The 19,165-nt window shown below is 58.0% G+C and overlaps 2 protein-coding genes across 2 annotated transcripts in view; both read left to right on the top strand.

Annotated features, from left to right (window-relative positions):
- The window catches only part of SYNGAP1 (synaptic Ras GTPase activating protein 1), a 42,603-nt gene extending 35,328 nt beyond the window's left edge, over positions 1-7,275 (top strand). Inside the window, 4 exon segments of the mRNA XM_042448980.1 lie at positions 1,937-2,110; positions 3,061-3,272; positions 3,597-3,684; positions 6,609-7,275. Of these exon segments, the coding sequence (XP_042304914.1) occupies positions 1,937-2,110; positions 3,061-3,272; positions 3,597-3,684; positions 6,609-6,764 (630 nt within the window). The 3' untranslated portion in view covers positions 6,765-7,275.
- A 5,476-nt stretch (positions 7,276-12,751) lies between these two features.
- Positions 12,752-17,023, top strand: ZBTB9 (zinc finger and BTB domain containing 9). Its single transcript, XM_042455283.1, has 2 exons — positions 12,752-12,854; positions 13,210-17,023. The coding sequence occupies exon 2, from the start codon at positions 13,280-13,282 to the stop codon at positions 14,726-14,728; it is 1,449 nt and encodes a 482-aa protein (XP_042311217.1). The 5' UTR covers positions 12,752-12,854; positions 13,210-13,279; the 3' UTR covers positions 14,729-17,023.
- Positions 17,024-19,165: the final 2,142 nt, after the last annotated feature.

Below are 19,165 nucleotides of genomic sequence, written 5' to 3'. Positions count from 1 at the left end.
AGAGGTGATATGATAGCCCTGTTTAAATACTTGAAGGGATGCCATATTGAGGATGTCAAACAACTCTTCCTGTCAGGAAGTTCCTCCTAATGTTGAACTGGTGGTTGCTTGCATCCATTGTGTCCTGTTCTCTGGAGCAGCAGAAAACAAGCTTGCTCCCTCCTCAATATGACACCCCTTCAAATAATTAAACAGGGCTCTCATATCACCTCTTCCAGGCTAAACATCCCCAGCTCCCTTTCCTCATAAGGCATGGTTTTCAGGCCCTTCACCATTTTGGTGGTCTCCCCAGGCGAGCCTGCGATGGTGAAGAGACCAAGAGAAAGCCTTCCCCTGATGATCTCTGAAGTCTGGTAGGATTCAAATAGTCTGGACCTAAGCCATACATGGCTTTATATGACATAAACAGCACTTTGAATTATGCCCAGAAATGGACTGGTGGCCAGTGAAGCTGTTCCAGCAAAGGAGTTATATGCTGCCTATAACTAGCAAATCTACAGAGCTATATTATTAATTAGCCCCGGTCAGCATTCTGACCACTGCATTTTGGACCTGCTGAAGGTTCTGAGGGGTTTCCAAAGGCAGCTCCAGATAGAGGGTGTTACAGTAGTCCAAATGGGATGCAATCAAGGCATGTGGCCAATCGGACGCCTCAAGGAATGGCTTTAGCTGGCAGGCCCATTTTGGCCGTGCAAATGCACTCCTGGCCACTTGTGAGAGCTGGGCATCCAGCCTCAGAGTTGAGCCCAGGAGGAAAAGGCCCAGTCTGTGAGCCTGAGACTTGAGGGGGAGTGTGACCCCATCCAACACAGGCACAGCCCCATTTCCCTGACCTGCCTTTCTACTGACCAGGAACGCCTCTGTCTTGTCTGGATTAAGCTCCAATTTGTTTGCCCTTATCCCATCCATTACTGACAGCAGCCCTTGGTTCAGTCCAGAGACAGCTTCCTTGGAATCGGATGCAAAGGAGAGACAGAGTCAGGAGTCATCCACGAACCCATACACACCTCAGGACTCCGGATGGCCTCTCCCAGCAGTTTCCTGTGTATGTCTAAAAGCACGAGGGACCGAACAGAACCCTGTGGGAGGGTCAGGGAATCAAACAGGAATCCCCCAACATCACCTTCCAAATTTGCTTCCCCAAGAATGATTGGAGCCACCGCATGACAGGGGCCCCTCAAATCTCACCCCAGAGAGGCAGCCCACAAGGAGACTGTGACTGACATTATCAAAAGCTGCCTAGGGGGACTAACAGGGACACACTCCCCTTCTCCGGTTCCCTGCATTGGTCATCCGCCAAGGGGACCAAAGCCTTCTCTGTCCCATAACTGGGTCTGCTGACATGGATTTAGACAACCCATCTCATCCAGAAAACCCTGGGACATGTGCAAAGGAATGGAAGAAATTGCAATGTGTCTCCTAGGCTAAGGGATTTACCTCCCAAGGCCAAAAAACAAACTTTTAACAGGCTAAAAGTGTCTTTGGCCAGTACTTATTGCACGACGTCATGTCCGTCCTGCTGCCGCCACCATGCATTCCATCCGTTCTTATAGTGCACCTTTTCACTGATGGGGAAAACCCACCAATAAGCTCTCCATCTCACTGCTGTTCCTTTATTGCCTCCGTGTGAGAGGCCCTTGCTGCCGTTTCCATTCTTGGGCAGCCATGTGGCATCAGCAGCCATGATTCTGCTCCTCTCCCCTTACCCTCCCAGCGATCATGGCCCCCAACACCTTCTTGGAGCTGGCTGCTGTGCGCACTTTGAGGACCAGGGTGCCTGCGTCGCCGCTGCCGCCGTCACACCTCCTTCCTTTTGGTGTGTGTGGTTGTGTGTGTAAGGGATACTGTCGGGTGGAGCAATAACCCTGGGCACAGGGGGAGGTGTGGAGCTGCTGACCAGCAGGTGGGCTGACCCACCCACTCTTTTCCCTGGCAGACATCACACACGCCTTCCACGCTGAACCCGGCCCTGCCGGCCTCGGAGCGGACAGTCGCCTGGGTCTCCAACATGCCCCACCTCTCGGCCGACATCGAGAGCTCCCACATTGAGCGGGAGGAGTACAAGCTGAAGGAGTACTCCAAGTCCATGGACGAGAGTCGGCTGGACCGGGTAATTAGGTGGCCCTCCCCAGCCCTTGCCTTTCCTGCCAGGGAGGGTCCCAGGGGCGGTGGTCGCCAAGAAAGGACAGAACGGGGCATCAGAACAGGATCTCCAAGGAGGAGTAAGAGCCATGCCATAAGAGCTCCCTGTCTGGCAAAGTGGAAAATTGTGGGGGGGGGGAGGGGGATCTGGGAAGGACACAAGTGCAGGAGCCAGTCTTCCCAGCAGGAGGGGGGTCACCTGCCCAAAGGCCTTCCAAAACCTTCCCAGTTGCAACTGGGCAGAGTCTTGGAGCTGCTGGGAGGGGTGGGAGCTAGTGGCCCGAGGACACACATATTTGGCTTAATGCATGCTGAGGGAGTGGGAAGAGATCGCACACAGGAAGCACACAGCCTTCTGGCTCTGCCTCTCCATTTCCCTTGGCTGTGGGGTCAGGGCTGGACCGGACAGACCACTGGCTGGGAGGCTGACAGAGTAGCTCCGTCCCGTCCACTCCCATCCCATCTCCGATTCACTCCTGTCCTGTCCCATTGACTCCCCTCCCATCCCTTCCTGTTCTGTCCTGTCCACTCCCATTCCATCCATCCACTCCACTCCATGCCTGTCCTGTCCACTCCTGTCCCTTGCTGTCCACTCTGTCCCATCCCTTTCTGTTCTGTTCTGTCCACTCCCATCCCATCCCATTCACTCCACTCCATGGCCGTCCTGTCCACTCCTGTTCTATCAACTTCACTCCTGTCCCTTCCTGTGCTGTCCCTCCCATTCACTCCTGTCCTGTCCCCTCCTTCCCCGTTCCTTCCTGACCAATCCAAAACACTCCCATCTTATCCACTTAACTCTACTCCCGTACCACGTTCTCCTGCCCTGTCCTCTGCTGTCCTCTCCATTCCAATCCCATCCACTCATCTCCTGTCCCTTCCTGTCCTGTCCCATCCCATCCTATCTTCTTCCGTCTGCAGGTGAAGGAGTACGAGGAGGAGATCCACTCGCTGAAGGAGCGCCTGCACATGTCCAACCGGAAGCTGGAGGAGTACGAGCGGCGCCTCCTCACCCAGGAGGAGCAGACCAGCAAGATCCTCCAGCAGTACCAGCAGCGCCTGGAGCAGAGTGAAAAGCGTCTCCGCCAGCAGCAGGTGGAGAAGGACTCCCAGATCAAGAGCATCATTGGCAGGTGAGCTCCGGGGTGGGCTTTGCTGGGGGGCCGAGAGCCTCCCACTTATCAGACCAAGGGCGAGAGTGGAGGCCCGGCTCAGGAGGGAGAGAGGGTGGGCTGCAATCTCCCCTCCCCCGCCAGGGCGGGCTGGGTTCCCCTGGGAGGCCGCCAGTATGGATGGATGGGGCGGGGGCTCCCCTACCCTGGGCCCCTGCCGCCACCACCGGAGCCGCTGCCTCGGGGAGCCCCCTGTTCCCGCAGCTGCTGGCGGCCCCGGCTCCCGCCGCCTGCCCGCTGGGTGGGGGGGGCCCGGATTGACTCCAGTGAAGCCTGTCCCTGCAGGTTGATGCTGGTGGAGGAGGAACTGCGCAGGGATCACTCGGCCGCCCTCGACGCCTCCGAAACACGGAAGCGGCTGCTCGACGCTCAGGTGGAAATTACAATGTCATTGTTCTATTCCGTGTCCTCATGGCCATCCCACCGCCCACCCGCCCCCCAGCCCTCTGCCCCATCTGCGTCTGCTCCCCCCGGCCCCCTCGCAGCCTGGGCAGCTTCCGTGTGCTTCTGTCTGTCCGCCCGTCCGTCTGTCCATGCTTCCCCACGCCTGCTTCTGCTCCCCCTCCACACATGCGGGGCTGCTCAGCCAGGAGGAGAGGGAGGGGGCCCAGAGGATCCCCACAGGGCACTCCCTGACACCCCCACGCACCCCCTAAGGAGCAGGGGGCACCAGGTGCCTTGTACAGAAGAAGGGTCTGGAGGAGAGAGCAGCAGAAAGGGGCCCAGGAGCACCAGAGGAGAACTGAAGGGCTCACATTCTGCCTGCAGTGATTGGGGATCTGGCAGTGGGGCTGCTATCTCTCCGTGGCACAAGTTCCTCTTTCGGCTGTCTGTCCATGGGTAGGCATGCCAGCCAGTCAGCTGGCCAGGGTCCCTCTTCTGGGCTGCTCCCTCCAGGATGCATCCAGCCATGTGTCCAGCTGTCCACATGTTTCCCCTGTTGCTGCTCTTAGCCTGTGTGGAAGGAAGCCCCCTCCCCTGCCCCATGCCCCCCGCTGGGCCTTGACCCGTCTGTTTTCTCCATTTCGTCCTAGCTGTTCACCAGGTAACTCTGTATGACTCTGCTTTTGTCACATGGAGGGATCGGGGGGACCCTCGCCGTTCGGTAGCAGACCAGGTGGGTCCTGCACATGCCCCCTCCCCACCCCCACCCCCACTTCCAGAGTAGCTCCCAGACCCCCTCCCCCCACCCCCCCCCCCCCCCCCCCTCCCTTGTAACCCCCCCCAAAACCCCCCCCGTTGGCGGCATGGCCTCCCGGTCCCCCCCATCCCCTCCTCTTTATTCCATATCCTTCTCCCCCCCCCTCCAGTCATGGTCTTCAGGTTTCGAAAACTTCCCCAGAGGCCCAAGTGTGGGGCACCCTGAGGCACTCCCTGGAACGCCACCTCAGCTCTTTCTCCCCAGTGGGGTGCAGGGTTGCTGGATGTGGGTTGGCTGCTGTGTCCCCAGTTTATGGGTTAAGAGAAGAGAAGAGGAAGGACGGACATTTTGGGGAGGAAGTGTGATGGATGGATGGATGGATGGAAGGAAGGAAGGAAGGAAGGAAGAGTGGGCCTGCCATGGTTGAGACTGCCCTTCCCTCTCACTACAGGTGGGGATCCCTCTCTTGCCCCGCTTCCTGCCCTCTGGGCACAATCCACCCCCCATGCACAGCCCAAGGGCCCAGTGGAGATGGCGGTCTCCATGGGAAGAGCCACTGCCTCACAACCCTTCCTGTTCCGTGAGCTATGGGCAGTGGTGCTTCCTAGGTGTCTGGGGGCCTCCCCCATCACCCCGAATGGCCAGAAGGGGGCATGAAGTGGGCCTTCCCCACCGCCTCCAAATGCGGAGAGAGCCCATCCCTTGCCACGGCTTCAGCTGCCACAAAGTGTGCCCACAGGCACATCACAAGCAACCTTTGGGGCAGGGTGGGATCTGGACCATTCCCTTTCCCCCCGGGATGTGTTTCCCCTCCCTCTGGATGATCCAGCCTCTCATTGCGGTTTCTTGGGAGCCCGGTGCCAAGGACCCACATGGGGGAGGCAAACGGGGACCCCAAAGGTAAGACCAGGTCGTTCTCCCACCTGCTCAACCCCCTGCCTGCTGTCTGTCTCTCCGTCCACCCCCTCCCCCGGCCTGGCCTCCCTCATCACTTTGCCTCCCTCATCTTGTGTCTGTCTGCACCCATTCCACTCAGGCGTCGGTCCTGTCCATCTCCTTGTTCGGGGAGTACATTGGGGGGGGGTTACTTGGGGGGTCCAGATGGCACAGCTGGTGTGCAGGTCAGTAGGGCCTGCATGTTTGCCATGGGGGAGTCGGCTGCATAGTGGTCGGCTCCCAGAGGTCAGTGCCATTGGACAGGTGGGGTGGGTGGGTGGGGGTTTATGACCTGACGGAATTGGGGAGCCTGTCCCAAGGCTGTCCCACCCTGAGGGTCTTCATTTGGCATGGTGGTGGGACGTGGAGGGACCATCGGGGCCCATGGTCCTGATCCAGGTTCATCACCTTTCTCTTCCTTGCTCTTGGTCGGTAGCCCTCTTCATCCAGCCTCTCCCATGTTTCCCAGAGGTTCAGAGGAAGGAGTGACAAAGGGGGGGGGGCTTCCAAAATCTTGTGGGTTAGGTTGCAGCCCCCCGTGCCCCCTCTCCTGGCATGGTCCCTGATGGCTCAGGCCTTCTGCAGAGCAAAGCCAGAGTCCTGTGGTGGGAGGCGGGCATTGTCCAGAGGCAAAGCACAGCTGGGGGACAGCCAGGAGGCGGGTGAGGCTCTGAGGGACCCAGGTCTGACCCTGCTGAGGCAGCTGAAGTTTGTGCCACAATCCGGTGATGGGTCTGAACTGGCACAGCAGGCGCTGATGGGGAACACACAAGGGGGCATTGCTTGTCGTTTATCCTTTTCCCAAATATCTAGCCTTTGCCCTTCAGGGGAGTCTGCTTGCGACAAGGCTGAACCCCCCATCAAAAGGGGGCCCGGAGGTGGTGGAAGAAGGGTCACTGGGGTCCTTGCAGCCCCAGGCCAGGGCCCCAGCAAAGGGAGGGACCTTCCTCCCCAGTTTGCTTGTGGGGGGAAGCTTTTCACCAGCAAAGAGGGAGGGAGCAAGATTGGGGGTGTAGTGGGTGAAGGGAAGGACCCCAGGTGCCACAGCCCCCTCCCTCTCTCACCTTGGGTCCAGGTTGAGGGGGCTGTTTTGGGGGCAGAGAGGGATTGGGGACCCCTGGGGTGAGGGGGGCTGGTGCAAGGAGGTGGAGGAGCCCCCCAGGTGTCGCCGACGTTAATAAATAAGTGCCCCTCTCTCTTGCCCCCCATCTCTGTTGCAGGAGAGGCAGTTTCCCGCCGTGGGTGCAGCAAACCCGCGTCTGAGCGCCGCTATGGGGCCCCCCTGGAACGGGATCCTCCCCGGGCCACCGCCTCCGCCCCCGCGACTCCAGATCACGGAAAATGGAGAGTTTCGCAACACCGCGTCTGAGCACTAGCGACCGCCCCCCCCGCCCCGGACCCCCGCCCAGCCCAGGCGCATGGTGCAGGCAGCAGCGGCGGTGGGGGGCTGTGGTGGGGGGCAAGGGGTGGGGTGCCGGTCCAGACCCGCCGCCGCCGCCACACACAGGGGCCTCCCTCTGGGGGTCCCGGATGCAACTTCAGGGTGTTTTATAGCAGGACACAGACGACAATCTAAACCCCTCCTCACCTCCATCCGCCATCCGGAGTCCTTTCCCTACCCCCCAAAAGGAGAAGGGAGGGGTCCCCCCTTCCCCCTGCCTCCTTCCTTCCCCCCATATTTCTCAGGAGTGGCCTCCCATCCCATGCCCCCAGCCTTTATTGAGGCAGCAGCAGCAGCAGCAGTGGGGTGTGGGGAAAGGGGAGGTAGGGGCTGCTCCCCACTTTTGCCCCCTGCCCCACTCTGCCACAACCCTTTTTGATGCTGGGGAAGAGCAGCTTTGCCTTGTGGGGGGCAGGTTGGCCCTGATTTCCTTGAGAGGCATGACCCCTAGTTGGCCGCCACAATGGATTTGGGGGGAGGGCTCCCCTTTTCCCTCCCTGTGGCTCGTCCACAGCACAGGGGCAGTGGTGGCTGGGGGGGCTCTCTCCCTCCCTCTGGACACCCAGGGCCCCCCAAAGCAAAGTGGTGCTCTCTTCCCCCTCTCCTAGCCCACCCTGGTCTGCCCCCCTATCTCTGCGCTCTCCATCCTCTGACAAAGGGCTTTGCCTGCTCTGTACAGTGCGCCCCTCAAAAACTCCCTCTTTCTCTATAGATATAGCTCTGTTTTCGGGGTGTGTGGCAGAAGGGGGCCTCCAGTCCTGTCCCAAACTGCACTCCCTCCAGCCTCAGACCCCTTCCCCAATATTTCTGGGGAGAAGCAGCAGGTTTGGGGTGCTTCTCAGACCCCCTCCCTCCCCCTCCAAAAAGAAGAAGCCATTTTTGAACTGCCCAGCTGTGCAGGGTGCTCAGGACGGGGGGAGGACGAGGGGGTGCCACCGCTGTCGCTACCCCCCGAAGCCCCCCGTGGAGGGAAGCGGAGGGAGAGGGGACCCCCAAGCCACCCACCCACTCGCCTGGTGCTTGCTTGCTTGCTTGCTCGCTCTCGCCGTCTGTCTGTCTGCCCGTCTGTTGCCCGTCCACCCGTCGGTCACTCGGCTGGCCAGTCAGTTGTGCTGCCGCCTGGGTCCCAAGGTGGGGGTCGACTCTGCCGTTGCCGCCGCCGCCGCTGCCGCCGCTGGGTGGGGGCAAGCTGTGGTCACGCTCCGTGCGTGGGTGTCGTGGGTGCTTCTCTTTCTGGCTTTCCCCCAGCCCCTTCCCCAATTGCCATTCCAGCCCCCGCCCCATTCCCCCTTTTGTTTTACACCCCCTTCCCCCCCCCTCGCTCGCTTGGCCTCGTTCTTTTTCTCCCCTGACGGTGACGGTGGCTCAGGTGGCACCGTAGGTATTTATACGTATTATTATGATGACAATGGATTATTATTATTATTATTATTATTATTATTAATTATTATTATAAAAGTTTGTATATATGTGGACCCCCCGGACCCCCGTTGCCTTCCCCCCACCCGACTGCCTGCTCCCCGAAATGGCCTGCCCCCCCAGGTGTAATTACCGCGGGATTTGTACTGTACATACAAGAAAGAGAGCGCTCTCTCTTGACCTCTTCTCTCTTTTCCTGGCCTGCTCAGGGCCCCCCATCTGTACATACCGCCCCACCAGGAAGGGGCCGTCGGGGGGCGGGTCAGCTGGGACCCCAGACCCAATGGGGCGGGTGGGCCTCCCCTCAGGCTATTCTCAGTCTCTTTCTCTTTCAAGCTCTCAAGTTTATTTTATTTTATTTTTTCCTGGAGTGTCTGGTGAAAACAGAAGAAAATGTTTAATAAAAGCAATTGGTCTTTTATGCCACGTCAGCCATTGAAGACTCCAGCGGTGGGGAGGGGGAGAGGAAGGGGGATAAGGGGGCTTCCGGGTGAAGGGAGGGCGCGTGGGTCCCTGGGGGGTCACGCCTCTAGCCCCCTCCCCTTGGATTGCATTGGCCCCATCCAGCACCCCCTCCCCAAAACCACTTCTGGAGCCGATTGCAATTGCACCCCAACAAGGGAAAGCATGCCTGGTTAATCTAAATGGATATAAGCAGGGATAGGCAACCTTTTTGAGCCGGGGGCCGGGTTGCTGTCCCTCAGACAACTGGGGGGCCAGAGGCAAAAAATAAATAACTAAATAATTTTTCTAAAATTAAATAAATAAATAAAGCGGGACAAATGTAGGACAGCATTTTCAAATGGAGGATACTTTTTTTAAAAATGGAGGACACGTGAAAACATTTGATTTTTTTTAAAAATGTTAATATCAATGCATGTTTCTGAGGTTTCTATAGACAATTAATTGCCCCCCTTGCCCCCTTATGCGAGAGGACAAAGGCCTCGGCGGCAGGACCGGGCTGGGGCCGGTCCCAAGGCCTCGCCGGGCTGGATTCGGCCCATGGGCTGTAGGTTGCCTACCCCTGGATATAAGTCTCCGGGACCAGATAAACTCCATCCAAGGGTACTAAATGAACTGGCAAAAGTAATATCGGAGCCATTGGCAATATTTGAAAACTCCTGGAGAACAGGAGAGGTCCCAGCCGACTGGAGGAGGGCAAACGTTGTCCCCATCTTCAAAAAGGGGAAGAAAGAGGATCCCAACAATTATCATCCAGTCAGTCTGACATCGATACCAGGAACAATTCTGGAGCAGATCCTTAAACAGAGAGTCTGTGAACATCTAGAAGGCAATGCCATCATCACAAAAAGTCAACATGGGTTTCAGAGAAACAAGTCATGCCAGACAAACCTGATCTCTTCCTTTGATAAAATGACCATCTTGGTAGATGAAGGGAATGCTGTGGATGTAGTATATCTTGATTTCAGTAAGGCCTTTGACATGGTTTCCCATGACATTCTTGCAAACAAGCTTGTAAAATGTGGGCTAGACAAGGCAACTGTTACATGGATTTGTAAATGGTTGACCGGCCGAAGCCAAAGGGTGCTCAACAATGGCTCCTTTTCATCCTGGAGAGAAGTGACCAGTGGGGTCCCACAGGGCTCTGTCCTGGGCCCAGTGTTATTCAACATCTTTATCAATGACCTGGATGACAGAATTGCAGATGACACCAAATTAGGGGGAATAGCTAATACTCCAGAGGACAGGATCAAAATTCAAAACGACCTGAATAGACTAGAAAGCTGGGCCAAAGCTAATAAAATGAAATTCAACACAGAGAAATGTAAGGGCAAAAAAATGAAATGCACAGATATAGGATGGGAGACACATGGCTGAACGAGAGACTTCTATGTGTGAAAGGGATCTGGGAGTCCAAGTAGACCAGAAATTGAACATGAGTCAACAGTGTGATGTGGCAGCTAAAAAGGCCAATGGAATTTTAGGCTGCATCAATAACAGGCAGTGCGCGGGGCGCAACAGGCACGCACACCCATTCAGTTGAATGGGACGCGCCGCCCCTTCTGCCCCACGGCTTGAGTGCGTATGCTCAAGCCGCGTAAGGCGCACCCGCATATGACGCAGGCGCGCTGTATAGTGTCTAGATCAAGGGAAGTAATAGTGCCACTCTATTCTGCTTTGGTCAGGCCCCACCTGGAATATTGTGTCCAGTACTGGGCACCACAATTCAAAAAGGACATTGAGAAACTGGAGCCATGTGTCCAAAGCAGGATCACCAAAATGGTGAAGGATCTGGAAACCATGAAGCCCTATGAGGAAGGACTTAGGGAGCTGGGGATGTTTAGTCTGGAGAAGAGAAAAGGTGATATGATAGCCCTGTTTAAATATTTGAAGGGATGTCATATTCAAGAGGGAGCAAGCTTGTTTTCTGCTTCTCTAGAGAATAGGATCTGGAACAGTGGGTGCAAACGCCAAGAAAAGAGGGTCTGCCTAAACCTGAGGAAGAGCTTCCTGACCGTCAGAACTGCTGGACAGTGGAAGCCCATGCCTCCTTCTTTGGGGCCTGTTTCCAAGCAGAGGCTGGGGGCTGGACTGGATGGCCCCTGGGGTGGCAAACTCCCAATTTTCCTTGGTGCTGCTCCCTTTGCAGCTTGGGAGCAGCAACCAAGAAGCGTCTTGCTTTTGCCAATCTTGCCACAAAGGCTGGCCCAGGTGAGAGTTGCACACTCTCTGCTCCCTTTGTGCCTGCCTTCCTGGGAGCAGCGGCCGAGGAGCCCAGTCTCACCGGTGCCAGCCTTGCAGCAAAGGCCAGTGTGGTCAAGAGGCCTGTGGCTGCCCCCAAGGTGACCGGGTGCAAGGGAGGCTCTTCTCCCTCCCAGAGAGAGGGACTCCCCATCCTCCATCGGGGCAGAGAAAGGCACGGCTGGTGCTTGCAGAGGGGCTTCCATAGCAATAGCAAGTACATTTCTATACCGGTAAGCTCATTGCCCCCAACAATCTCATTTTAGCCACCTCCTCAGAAGGATGCAAGCCTGAGTTGACCTTGAGCTCCTTTTTTGCTGGTATTGAACTCGCAACCTTATGGTTTGCGCTTTGTGAGTGGCTGCAGGGCAGGTGTTGAACCACTGTGCCGCCAGGGCTCTGAGAGGCCACATGCTCCAGGCCACGATTCAAGGAGGACCCGTGTCCAGGGAAGGGCCTGGAAACCTTTATCAGCAGCTGCTGAGGAAGCTGGGCTGGGTGTCTTTAGCCTGGAGGAGAGAAGGTTAAGGGCTGACATGAGAGCCCTCTAAGTGTTTGAAGGGGTGCCACGTTGAGGAGGGAGCAAGCTTCATTTCTGCTGCTCCAGGACCCAGAGCAAAGGATGTCAGATGCAGGAAAGGAGGGACTTCCTGACAGTAAGAGCTGTTTGACAGTGGGACCCACTCCCTCAGTGGAGATTTTGGAGGAGTCTCCCTCCTTGGAGGCTGTCTTTAAGCAGAGGCTGGGTGGCCATCTGCCAAAATGGGTCTGCTTTGATGGGGAGTTCCTGCATGGCAGAAGAAGGGGTTGGACTGGATCAGGGCCCTTCCTGGGGTCTCCTCCAACTTCCCCAGAGAGCTGCCCTTGTCTCCCATTGTGCCCCAGAACCATCTTTCTTCTCTTGGCCAGCCAAGCCCTGGCAAAACCTACAAGGCTGGGCAGGGCCTTCCTGCCCTGGGGTCCCTGGCAACCCCAAGGTCCTATGTCTTCCTGCAGGGCAGAAGGGCGGAGGGGAAACCTCTGGAAGTAGCCTAACAACGAAAGTCAGCACCCAAGCAAGGGTCCCTTTATGGGGCCAGCCCAAAGGCACAGTCCCGCCGGCTCCTTCTCCCTCAGGCAAACCGGAGAAAGGAATGGAAGCCGAGAGTCCTAGGCCTGCCTTTTCTGGCAGGAGGGCTCTGACCCTCTTTTTTGACCCTGCGGTCCCTGGGCCTTCGGGGCCCGAAGGAAGCTGCCTCGGGGCCCTTTGGAGACGTGAGGCCAGGCGCTGCGCTCCAGTCCTTCGGGCATCCTCTGGCCCTGGCCCTTGGGCCCGCAGTGCCTCCTTCCTTCGCAGGCAGAGGGCGCTGGCTTTCCCCAGAAGCCTTCAGGGGGCCCAGAGGCCTGTTAAAGGGCTTCCTGAAGCAAAAGCACGCAGGCCTCCTGCAGAGTTGAGGCTGCATTCACACTGGAGAAATAACCCGGTTTGGCACCGCTTTTCAGCATCCTAGCTCAAGGCTATGGAATTCTGAGAGTTAAAGTACTCCAACTCCCAGAATTCCATAGCCAGCCCTTGTCTGCCAAGGCGTTCCTCTCCCTCCTGTCGCTCAAACCTCGACTGGCCAATCGCCCCTTCTCGCCCGCCCTCAAGACTGTCGGCCAATCAGGAGCCGCACCGCCCTCCCTCGCCCTGATTGGTCGCCAGGCGCCCGAGCCTCGCGTCATTGCGCCAGCCAACAGGGGGAGGCGCCCGCATCCGGGTCCCGTTCGTGACGCAACGGGGCGGGCCCCTTTCAGAGGCGGGCCTTCAGCCTTCCCGGCCTCTCATTGGCCGAACCCTATCGCAGCAATTCCGGCGGAAGGCAGGCAGGCGAGCGGGAGCGGCAGCGCGGGGAGACGAGTGCCACTGCCGCCGCCGCCTCAGGTGAAGAAGGGGAGGGGCCTCCTCTGGCCACGCCTTCTCCGTTGGGGAGCCCGCGCATGCGCGGAGCGGACCCAAGAGGGCTCCTCAGCGGCCATACCGGAACTCGGGGGGGAAGGGTCTCCAAGGGGTCCCTGGGGCCTCCCTCCCTGGGCCTGACTCCCATCCCAGTTGGGCTCCATTCCTCCCCGAGGAGGGGCCCGCAGGCATGGGCCCTCCTCCCCTCCTGAGGCCTCTCTGAAAAAGCTGTTCGCCCCGTACACTAGTCCGAACTGTGGCCTGCGGTGGGAGCGCCCATCCTCCCCAAGAAGGGGGCCTCCTCCGCCCCCTCACTCTCCCCTCCCCCACTCTTTTGCAGCACTGCTGTCTCTCCTCAAAGAAGAAGAGGAAGAGCAGGAGGACCTTGTGGCCCCGGTTCCGGCGCAGCGATGGAGGCGGAGACGCGCAGCGTGCAGATCCAGTTCCCTCACTACGCAGCTGTGCTGCTGGAGTCGCTGAACAAGCACCGCCTGGAGGGGAAGTTCTGTGATCTGTCCGTCCACGTCCAGGGGCGGGTCTTCCGGGCCCACAAGAGCGTCCTGGCAGCCGCCTCGCCCTACTTCCACGACAAGCTCCTCCTCCGCGACACCGACTGCCTGGTCCTGCCGGGGGTCATTGAGCCCCAGGCCTTCGAGAACCTGCTGCAGCTCATCTACTCCGGCCGCCTGAGGCTGCTGCTGGAGGCCCTGCCCAGCCACCTCCTCGTGGCCAGCGGCCTCCAGATGTGGCAGGTGGTCGACCAGTTCTCGGGCATCCTCAAGGAACTGGACGGGGGGCCCTGCCGGCCCTGGGCCGCCCCACGCGTCCCGGCCGAGAGCCAGTCCCCCAGCAGCAGCGGAGGATACTTTGGACCCCGGGGGGACGACGACAGAGGGGAGGCTGGGGCCACGGGGGCGTCTCACTCGCGGGGGGGGGGAGCCGAGGGGCTTGGACTGCCCCCCGAGGAGGAGGAGGAGGAGGAGGCTGAAGTGGTGAAGATCCGGGTCCCCCATGACGACCCTGAGGAGGAGGACGAGGACGAAGAGGAGGAGGACGTGGCCTGCCGGGGGTCCCCTGACGGGCCCCTAAAAGTTCTTGAAGGAGAGGGGGGGCTGAGTGGCCGGTCCAGGCCCCCCCGCGGGGAGCAGGCTGGCTCTTCCACCTCCTCCTCCTCCTCCTCCGGATTCGCCTCCCCCCACGAGGCGGGCGCCCCCCGGGTTTTCTACATCAAGCAGGAGCGCTTTGACCCCGAGGAGGGGCCCGCAGGCATGGGCGGCCCCCTGGGGAGGGCCTTGGGGGTGTCCGAGGGGCCTCCGGGGCTCTGCCAGGCAGAGATCCAGGAGTCAGGGCAGGTCAGCTACATCTACCCTGGAGCCTCTTCCTGGCCCTCGCCTCCGCCTCCTCCAATTCCGCCTCCAGGGGGCTTCTCCGGGAAGGGCCAGGTTTTCTCGGCGGACTCGGTGGCCTTCCCGGAGAGCTCCTGGAAGCCATTGGATCTCCACGGCAATGAGATCCTGGCCCAGGCAGCCCATGGCCAGGCAGTCCATGCCCCTGTCAAGCTGCTGTCGGCCCCGGACGGGAAGAAGTTTGGCTGCCTGTGCGGTAAGCGCTTTGCGGTGAAGCCCAAGCGGGACCGTCACATCCTGCTGACCTTCAGCCTGCGCCCCTTTGGCTGCTCTGTCTGCAACAAGAAGTTCAAGCTGAAGCACCACCTGACGGAGCACATGAAGACCCACGAGGGGACCCTCTACGCCTGCGAGGACTGCGGCCGCAAGTTCCGCGTCCAGAGCTGCTTCCTCAAGCACAAGGAGCTCTGCAAGGGGCAAGGGTGGGCCACTGCCTGCTGGACCTACAAGTAGAGCCCTCCGGAGCTATAGTGGCAGCGGAAGTGGGGGTCCAGCGGTGGCCAAGGGGGCAGCTCCTCCTCCATGGGCAGAACTCTTTGGGGCCCCTGGAGGGACTGTGAGCATGCCCCCCCCATTCCCTGGAGGCCTCAGCTGAGGGTCAGGGGGCCTGAGGGGGCCAGACCAGGCCAGGAGAGACTGAGGTCCCAATGGCATGTTCCTGGCCCTCAGGCTTTCTTCCACAAGAGATGCTGGGGTCTCCCATTTGCTCTCTGGGACACAGGGAGTCCAGTGTTCCTGCCTCAGATGGAGCAGAGGAGATGTGCAGCAAAGGGGGAGACATCGGCCAGAGGCAATGCAGCCCCCCACACAATGGCCCTAAGCTCCAGCCTCACACAGGGCCCTCCCTCCTCTGGGCAGCCCCCATGAGACCTGGGTTGGAGCAAATGGGGTGCCCCTTATGGGTCTTCCCCCTTGCAGCATTCCAAACAAGGATGGTGGCCCTTCCTTTCCCGCGGAGGACTGAGTGAGGTGGGGTGGCTTTGGCCCCTGGTTTGACCCACGGAGGTGTCAGACTGCCAGGGATGCTTTGATTGAGAGTTCCTGCATGGATGGCCCTTGTGGTCTCTTACAACTCTATGATTCAGACGGAGGGAAGGAGCTGGCTTTTGGGAAGAGCCAGGGCCAAACCTGCTTGCAATTCTTTCTGTGGAGCTTATGGGAGAAAGACACATTTTGGAAACTTGTTTAAAAAATTAAAAACAGTGAACCAAGCTGTCCCTTCCAGGAGCTGGACTGGGGCAGGGTCTGAGGGCATGGTGGGGGGGGCAAGGGGAGGTCAAGAGCACCTGGAGGGAGATCTTGACCCGCCAGAGAGGAGGTGCGCTTGGCCCCTTGGTTCAAAGGGACACAGGCTGGAGAAGCACGGCTGGGAAAGAGCCAGGCTGCGAGTGCGAGACAACAGCACTGGAGGAGGAGGAGGAGGAGGAGGGAGAAGAGGAAGAGGCGCCCTGGGGGACCCTGGCCAGCCTCCCCTCTCAGGCTGGTGAGGGACCGGTGCCCTGACACTTGGCATCTGGGTGGTATGTGAGTGTGTGCTGTTGGTGGTCTGCGCCTCCCACCTGCCATCTCCCTGTGAGCTGCACTGGCTGGGATGATGGGAGTTGCAGTCCAGGTGCCTCTGGGGCACGGGGTTTTCCCCAGCCCCCAAGGAGGGTGGCCAGGCTTCCCATAGCCCCCACGGGGCAAGCGAAGGAGAAAGCAGCAAATGCGGGATTAAAACCTAACCAATACAAAGAGGAAAAGGAAATGACGTTAGGGATTGTAAAACTTTGCTCAATCTAGAAAGATTATTTATGGAAGACCACAAATGAAAACCCCCACTTCTTCATGTAACCCAAGTCCTAAGGGAACACCTCTCTAGGAATCGCCAGCTCCTCCAGCAGAACTCGGTGGTCAACATCTGCCAGGATTTGGCCATAGATTCATGCTGGAGGAACTGCAAATGCCTGGAGGAGTGTTTTCTTCAGGAGTCTCTAGGTCCTGCAGTGCAATTCTACAGTCGACTTCCAGCAGCATTTCTCTGGGGACCTACAGATTCCTAGAGAGAATATACTAACCAAAGCTGCAAATGCGGAGGGCTGGCTGTATTTAGGGTATTTTAAAGCTCTCACATCAACCAGGGTCCTTCAGAAGACGAAGGACTGTAGTAGGAGACATGATAAGAAGGAATGAAACCTGCTGGCCTCCATCAATTGCAGTCCACCACTGTTTTCGGAAACCAACCTTCCTCCGCGGCTGGAAGGTTTGCATTTCCACAAAGGAGCCAATCTCTCCACATTCCCCCTCTGAAGGATCCTCAGGACCCCTTGGCCTTCAGGAAGACAGCTGCGTTTCTACAGACCGGAGGTGGTCTCCTTACAGGGCTTGGGTCCTTTTTATTATACAGTACAGTGGGCCCTTGTTATCCGCTGGGGTTTTGGTTCTTGAATCCCCCGTGGATAACAACATCTGTGGATGCTCAAGTCCCATTAAATATAATGGCAAAGCGAAATGGTGTCCCATATATAAAATGGAAAATCAAGGTTTGCTGTTTGGAATTTATACTTTCGGGGAATACTTTCAAGCTGTGTATGCCCAAATCCATGTATAAAAAACCTGTGTATAAGGAGCGCCAACTATGTATTTTGGATTGTTCAGCTTACTTGGTTGTATTCTTTGGTTGATTTGGGAGTATTTTTTCATAACACAGGTGCGTTACAGACCACTGCTTTGCGGCGGTCTGCCAGCCCTGCTGTTTGCTCCACGAGGGAGCCGCAGCAGCCAAACCGCGTGACTCCCGCGCGGAGCAAAAAAGAAGCTCCAAAATGGAGCTTCTTCCTGCGGCGCAGTTATGACGCCGCAAGGCGCCAGTGGCGCACTTGCGACGTCATAAGCGCCGCGTGACGTGTGGACACACAGCGTCCGCTACATCAATATGGCGGTGGCCGTGTGGAACGGCTGCCGCCATATTGTACGTATTCACTACGTACTAGGGTTAGAGGTTGCGGAAGCACCGCCCCTTCCTAACCCTAGTACGTAGTGAATACATACAAAATGGCGGTTTGGAACCCGCGACAGCTGCAAGCAAAGTGGAGTCATTTCTGGGAGAGGGCTGGCTGGCTGGCTGGGACCCCAAAGAGGACACCTCTGCTGCTGTGCTTTTGGGGTTTTGTGCTGCAGAGGCCATCTTGGCCAAGGGGTCCCCTGGGTCCTTCAGGGAGTGAGGGGCTCAGGGCCCACACCCAGTTGCCCCAAATGCCAGGAGCTGGAGGGGTGCCTTTGGGGCATTGCTGAGCAGCCTGGGGCCAAGGAGGCCAGGCCAGAATCTTTTTAGGGGGGTCCCATTGCCCCAGTTTCCTGGCATTTGGGGGGGAAGTCTGTGAGGGAGGGGGGCCTGGCGTGGGCTGGTCATGGGGCAGTCCCCAGTGTGGAGTGTGCATGGTCTGGGGTGAGTGGGTTGGGGTCCAGGGCTGGCAAGAGATGAGAGAATAAGACCCCCCCCATGGGACCTTGCCAAGGGCCCCAGCCTCCCCCTGGAAAGACCCAGGCCCAGGGAGGCTCCCTCTGGGTCAGCCGTGGGTCCAGGGGCCCACCTTCCCCTTCAGGAAGGAATGGAAGGAGATGTAACAAACCCCCCCCCCATCTTTCTCTACACTGCAGAAATGATGCGGTTCAACACCACTTTAACTGCCATGGCTCTGTCCTGCAAAAGTCCTGGGATTACAGTACTAGTTTTGTAGACTTCTCTTTGGCAGAGAAGTCCCAGGATTCCCCAGAAAGTGCCTTACTTCTTCCCTTTCAGGGAGACCTTTGGGGCTCTGAGGCCAAATGGGGGAACCCCACAGAGATCCCTTGGACTTCCCCAGAGCCGACATAGAAGGGCCCCAGTGCCATCGAACAAAGGGCCTGGATGGGCGGACGGGGCCCCTGGCCCGTCTTCCTCTTGACTGGCCGAGGAGTCATGGCGCCCCTTCCCACTTGCCCACGGGGCCACACTCGGCCGCCAGGCTCCTTGCCCAGGAAGGGGGACACTCTCTTAGCCTTCAGGAGGCATGGTCTCTCCCTTCAGTCTTTCCTTCCAACCCTGACCCCTAACCCCTGGCCCTCCAGGGCTCCCGAAGGGCAGAGAACGCCTGCTTTTCCTGGGAGCCCTTGGCTGGCCTTTGCAGGGGCTCAGAAGGGGCCATGCAGGGCCAGAAATGTTTCCATAGGCCTCCTTTTATTTTCTTTGGGGACCTGCCTTGGGAAGGATAGGAGCGTTCACACAGAAAGACAAACGCAAGGCAGCCCTTAGGCCTAGATCCTCCTCTTACTGCAAACAGGATTCTCTCTTTGCTCTGATCGTCTCTCAAGCTATTTGAAGGAAGAGTTGTTTTAAAGATTTATGGCAATTTATTGGGGAGAGGTGGCATCTCCTTCTTTGGCGTCTGTTACTAAACAGAGGCTGTATGGCCATCTAGAGTTCCTGCATGGCAGAATGGGGCCGGACTGGATCAGGGCCCTTGGCCCTTTTCCAGCTCTGTGATTTTAAGCTAGCTCCCTCCTCAATGTGACATCCCTTCAAATATTTAAATAGGGCTATTATCATATCACCCCTTAACCTTATCTTCTTCAGGCTAAACATCTTAGGCCATCCAGTCCAGCCCCTTCTTCCCTGCAGAATCATAGAATCAGTTGGAAGAGACCACAAGGACCTTGATCCAAACCACCCCTCTTCTTCTGCCATGCAGGAACTCTCAATCCAAGCATCCCATTGACAGATGGCCATCCAGCCCCTGTTTAAAACCTCCAAAGACGGAGACTCCACCACAATCTCCAAGGCAGCATCTTCCACTGTCAAACAGCCCTTACTCTCAGGAAGTTCTTCCTAATGTTGAGGTGGACTCTCTTTTCCTGGAGCTGGCATCCATT

Source organism: Sceloporus undulatus, chromosome 2, assembly GCF_019175285.1.
Source record: "Sceloporus undulatus isolate JIND9_A2432 ecotype Alabama chromosome 2, SceUnd_v1.1, whole genome shotgun sequence".
NCBI classification, from domain to species: Eukaryota; Metazoa; Chordata; class Lepidosauria; order Squamata; family Phrynosomatidae; genus Sceloporus; species Sceloporus undulatus.
The sequence above is the reverse complement of the archived record's forward strand: the minus strand, read 5'-3'. Positions and strand labels throughout refer to the sequence as shown.

What these genes read in the sequence shown, in the direction of transcription:
- ZBTB9 (XM_042455283.1), top strand. Translation starts at nt 13,280, where the DNA reads ATGGAGGCGGAGACGCGCAGCGTGCAGATCCAGTTCCCTCACTACGCA.